The sequence below is a fragment of the Octopus sinensis genome, linkage group LG8 (assembly GCF_006345805.1).
Source record: "Octopus sinensis linkage group LG8, ASM634580v1, whole genome shotgun sequence".
Taxonomy (NCBI): domain Eukaryota; kingdom Metazoa; phylum Mollusca; class Cephalopoda; order Octopoda; family Octopodidae; genus Octopus; species Octopus sinensis.
The window spans coordinates 4,837,917-4,843,916 of record NC_043004.1 but is presented as its reverse complement, the minus strand read 5'-3'; the positions used below and the strand labels follow the sequence as shown (position 1 = coordinate 4,843,916).

The window sequence follows — 6,000 nt, the reverse complement described above, 5'->3', positions numbered from 1 at the left end:
GCATAGGTGCATATGTGTCTGCACCAGTAGCAATGCATTAATGTGCAACTAATCATTGGATTCACACATATGCTGGTTCTACATTGGTTTACTAAACCTCAAGGTACCAAAACCTATCCATTTTGCAAACCAAGAGTGAAAGTAGTGAAAACGGCTGCGGCAACGACAGCAATGGTAACAATAACGACTATTATGATTGTTTCTAGTATCAATACAAAGTCAGAAATTTTGGCAGAGAAGTTAACTGGTTAAATAGATCCCAGCACTTGACAGATGCATCGTATTTTGTTGACCCTGAAAAGATGAAAGGCAATGTTGGCTCTTGCAAGATTCAAACATGGAGCGTAAAGAGCAAGAACAAATGCTGGAAAGCATTTTGTCTGCTATACTGCTGATCCATCACTCTACCAATAATGATAATAGTCATTTCTACTGGAAGTACAAGGCCTCAAATTTGGGGAGGGAGGGGCAGGGAGGAGGAGGGGAGGCAGTGGAGGAGGAGGGGAGGGGAGGGGGAGGGAGGGGAGGGGAGGGGGAGGGGGGGAGGAGAGGCAGCAGTGGAGGCAGCGGTGGAGGAGGAGGCAGCGGTGGAGGAGGAGGCAGCGGTGGAGGAGGAGGCAGCGGTGGAGGAGGAGGCAGCGGTGGAGGAGGGGAACAACAACAACAACAGATAACATGGTACTTGTAGGCTGCAGGCAGCAAGCCCACTATGCATGCAAGACTCCGAGGGTTACAACAAAAACCTGAGATAAAAAGAATAGTAACAACAATAGTAAATGCCCTGATGCAGTATCAGGCACTGGCTCTCGTGGCTTCTCATCTTAACTGACTGGAAGTGTTATCATTTACGCATTTTGTCTTGGTATAAAAAGATGGGCTACAGTAAATATTCTGCTCAATACCACAGAGTTGTTTGACCTTAACCAGTTGAGCATGTCCCTTAATGGCCGACAATATGTGCATCTCTGATCACAAGAAGAAGTAGTAGGGAAGCACCGTAGCTATGTGTTGAGAAGGATTCTTTGGGGTTTAAATAATTCACCACTGGAAACATAGGTGTTACGGTCAACATCCTTAAACAACCCTTATTCAGGGACCTTTTGAGTGAGATAGGTTACTTGACCTGAAGAAAATTCTAACCAGGCTAAACCTGTAGGTCACACACTTTTTATCTTGATATGAGATCACCATGTTGCACACATATGGTTGTGGCACATGTGCCTGGTATACTCTTATCAGACAGGTAGTTATGATAGGTATGTTGGGTTTCATATATCCACACTCCAGTGTCACTTTGATAGCATGTGCTGCTCTCTCACTCAATAATAATAATAATAATAATTTCCTTTGCTTGCCACAGGGGGTGCTGGATGAAGGAGACATTACAAAGGTAGATGACATAAGCCTCAGGATTTATATAAAATAGGATTAGTGGGAGAAAACAGCAAATGAGATAAAAATTTATATATCACACAAATATATACATGAATGATACAAGTCCACCTGATTCAATGAGGTCCAGTTGGAACCCTGCCAGGTTCAAAATTGCCTAACTGCCAGAACATCAAAAGTAGGTTACACCCTCTAAAATGTTGTTCTCCAACCTACAGGCACATACTTAGATTAGTTCCGTTAATGCTTACCATTTTCACCAGTCATCTGCCTTTTGGCAAATTCAATGGAGAAAAACACTTCCGTCTCCATCATCACCTTCCTTTCCAAGTTGAACTAGAAATATGTCAATGAGGGTTTGACTGAAGAGTTAAGTGTCTATTCTCAGTGCTTTGACTAGACAATCTCTTTTGCCATTGCGACTTGACAAAAACTGCTTGTTTGACCCAGTTAAGGCTGGCAGAATGATAATTAAGATGAAATCAGCTAATAGTCGGATCCATCCCACATACAACAACAGCTGTTCTTCACAAGTCAACAAATCAGCAATGCTTGAACATTGAATGAATGTTAGCAGAATGGTTTCATCGTTCTACAAGCATCCTAAGTGATCCCATCTGATGGCACCATTATACATGTAAAGTTAATCATGAACTGATAACACCCTTCCATAACACTGCCAGTATCAAGATTTCTAGTCATTATCCATAGTAGTCCCTGATCTCAAAGTCTTCCAGAACTGACCTGGCATCTCATCCTCATACAAACTAGTGTTTCCTTGAGAATGTTGTTGCTGTTTCTCAATGCTAGCCCCCTATATATTACTAATCACATTACTTGAGAGGCATAGGATGGTGAATGTATGACAATATTCCAAGACACATGGTTACAAATATTGATAGATAGGTAAAGTCTATAATAGTAATAACAATATCTAACTAAGACCTATTTTTAAAAACATGTGTATGCACATGCATGCATACATGTGAGCATAAGTACATGTGCATTCATGTTGGAGATTATATTTAAGCATGTCCAAAATGCGCTGGCTAGCACCTTTTCTGTTGTCCATTGAAATCCTGATGACTGGACAGTCCCATTAGTGATCCCCAAGCTAGACCCATTGCAGTTAGGACATGTACAGTTAGGTGTGGTCATAATGATGTGGCAACCAAGGTGGCATCTCTCACACTGTTTTCTGATTGCCTTCTCCATCACCCTCCAGCCCCACTGCTGCCAAGTGATATATTCAGTAGCAACATCCCCAAACTCCTTGAGCCTGATCTTGGACTTCCTCACAACACAGTTCATGTGATCCTTATTAAAACTTCTTTGGTTCTTTAGCTGAGTGTTGCTCATAATGTTCTTTGCAAGTATTTGAGTGTGACGCACACAATCAAGCCAGGTAACTCATGTGAAAGTACAAGGATTTATAGCATGATGATTGAAGACTACCCAAGCTTCACAGCTACAAAGAATGGTGATGATACATGTCATTTGTCATACCATGACCCTTGAGAAGAGATAAAGGCTCTAGTGACCCTTCAGAAGGAATAAAGCCTCTTGTTCTAAGAGACTGTGTGCCAAAGCCTCTAAAGGTTGCCTATGCTTGTTTAACCTATTTGTAACCATACTTCTGTAAACTACAGTCTTCGTTTCAATTAATCATGAAAATAACAAAGAATTTTAAATAATTTTGTCATTATTAAGCTGGTGTTTGGAATATAAATTAAGGTGAAGTTTTGAGGGAAGGATTTAATCTCAGTCACTTTAAAGTATGAAGTTTATATCACAGAACCAGAGGCAATCTCAAACAGTTTGGTATGAAAAGGGTTAATATGGAACAGGGCATCATCAATGCTGTCATAAACACACACACACTTTCAACAACAATATAGAAAAAATGTTACCTCCACCAACACTATTGTATATGGATCACCACCAGATTAATTTCATAATCCCCAAAGTATGACAACATTTTCTCATATAGCAAAGTAGTATTCATACCATTTGGTTAAAGGAGGATTATCCAAGGATTATCAATGTTGAGTAACAGTATAATCCAAGAAATCACAAGACCAACCTCAGGGAACCAACTTATTCATTCATTTATTTATTCCCACTGCTGCAGAATATTTAGTGAAGAAAATGAGAAACAGGCATATTGTACCCCAAATTAAAACACCGCTCTTGTAATAAACTGAACACAATAAAACCATTTCACTGTACGCCAACAATATATATGCAACAAACTATGAATATTTTTTTTAACACTGATATAATCATTATAAATATTTGATTGAATCACGAGAAAAGGTTAATTTAATCAAAACACCTTGGATATTTAGAATTAACACTCCATTTTGTTTAAGTTCAAGGTAATAGTTATCATTTATAAACATAAGTGTCCTTGCCCATTTAACTCTTTTGCATTCAGATTACTCTGTCAAACATAATGCTTATTTATTCACACTGTTTTGAACTAATCATACATTATCTTAGCTTCAAGATTTCAATGATGTGACTGTATATTTTTAAAATGACATTGAAGGGTAGTTATGAGAGGCCAAATCTGGTTGGTTTCAACATAAAACTGGTAGACTATTTGGCCTGGATATGGCCAGTTTAAATGCTATGTTCAGTTTGATGGCATGTTTCAGAAAAGCTGAAGATATTTCTTGTAAAGTAATATTAGACCAATTCAGGATAGAGAAGAGAAACAGGATCAGATTTGGTTCTGTTTCTCTTTTCTGTCTCTTAATTAGTATATTTAATGTCTGCATATCAGCTTACACAGAAAATCTTAGTTTATTCAATCATAAATTCAAGGTATTAATGTTTACAGTGAATAAACATATGTTAATAAACTGCACACTATTACTAGAAAATTGTTTACCTCATCACATTGAGTTTTAGCAAATGATAAAAAAAATATAGGGACTAGTAAAGAGAGGTAAAAGCAGGAATAAACCATAAGTAGATATAAAAAGAGAAAAAAAACACAGAAATGTCAATAGGTCAAACCACTTATTCTTCTACAGAATTATGTAACTCACCACAAGACTGCCATGACAGTTTCAGAGACATTCAAAATCCATATTAATGAAGCAGAATGAGTTACACAAAATCATTTCCTTATATTAAACTTTAAAGAAATTCTAAATCCAAATACATATCAGAAAGGAATGGATTCTCTTGATACAATCTATTACATTGTGTGTGCATAATATTTTAAATCATTCATATGAGAAAGGATCAGTAAACATTTCTGGGGTGAACATATTTACAGGAAACTTTGGGTTATGGAACTGTGAAACTGACATTGTAAATACCTTAGCATGTGTACTGATGCAGGGGTCATAGAAAGATAAACACATGAATAACACACACACACACACACACACCAGGGTTATTTAAGCTAATTAGACAGAAGTTCAGAACTTGATAGTAATTATTCACATTATTTACATTTGACGGATATTTGTCCTCATCTTGTTTGTTGTTAACACAACGTTTTGGCTGATATACCCTCCAGCCTTCATCAGGTGTTTTCACAGTAATTGCTATAAGAAAAGATCTAACAAAGCAATCTAATCTTCAATGACAACTTTTAAGGAGGATTTTAGCCTCAAGATTGTCGTCGGTTCAAATCAGTACCCTGGCTCTTGAAGAATTCGCAGGAACTCCAATATCATCTTGGAGCAATGAGTTAACCAATAATTTAATCAACACTGCACGCTTAATCAAGTGACCTCTTGCTAGAAGTTTACACAACTAAGCAACTAATACTACTACTACTACTACTACTACTACTACTACTACTCTGCAATAAACTATAAGTGTGTGAATGGTGAATGTGTATTTAAATAATATTTTAAATATATTATTTAATTATTTAGTCATGAAACCATATCAGTGGCTCAAGAGTTTCATTCCAGAAGACTTTATGGGTTGTGCATGGCTATACTTCTGTTTATGTTTGCACAGTATAAAGCCCGTATTGTTTGTCTCATTACTCACTGGTTTGAGAAACAGAGAGTGACAATATAAGTATGGAAATTGTAGGATTGACTTAAAGACATTGACCCAACTTGGCTACAGTCAAACAGACTGTCTTATCAATTTCAATGAACAAATGGCAGTTTTCGATGTTGTTATTATTATCATCATTATTATTCAAGTCGCTACCTGGAATCGAACTCAGAATCTTGGGGTTAGTAGCCCACGCTCTTAACCACTACGCCATATGCCTGTCGCCATATGACGTAGTGGTTAAGAGCATGGGCTACTAACCCCAAGATTCCGAGTTTGATTCCAAACAGTGACCTGAACAATAATAATGATAATAATAACAACAACATCAAAAATATCTTAGGAATGAGAACTCAGGTTCGAAATTTCCCCAAGACACCTGAAGAAGGCTGGAGGGTATATCAGCCGAAACGTTGTGTTAACAACAAACAAGATGAGGACAAATATCCGTTGAATGAAAATAATGCAAACTAACATTTGTTTTTTATAAGTGTCGAAATGTGTATTGTATGATACAAATACAATGATATTCTTTTGAACACAGAATTGCTATTAGAACAGCAGAAATATTGGGTA

At 37.2% G+C, this 6,000-nt stretch overlaps 1 protein-coding gene across 1 annotated transcript in view; it reads right to left on the bottom strand.

Moving 5' to 3' along the window:
* Nucleotides 1-240: 240 nt before the first annotated feature.
* The window catches only part of LOC115215117 (tyrosine-protein kinase Abl), a 215,069-nt gene continuing 209,309 nt past the window's right edge, over nucleotides 241-6,000 (bottom strand). Inside the window, exons 4-5 of the mRNA XM_036505193.1 lie at nucleotides 1,199-1,204; nucleotides 241-388 (exon numbers count right to left, since the gene is read on the bottom strand). Of these exons, the coding sequence (XP_036361086.1) occupies nucleotides 241-388; nucleotides 1,199-1,204 (154 nt within the window). The remainder of the gene's footprint in view (nucleotides 389-1,198; nucleotides 1,205-6,000) is intronic.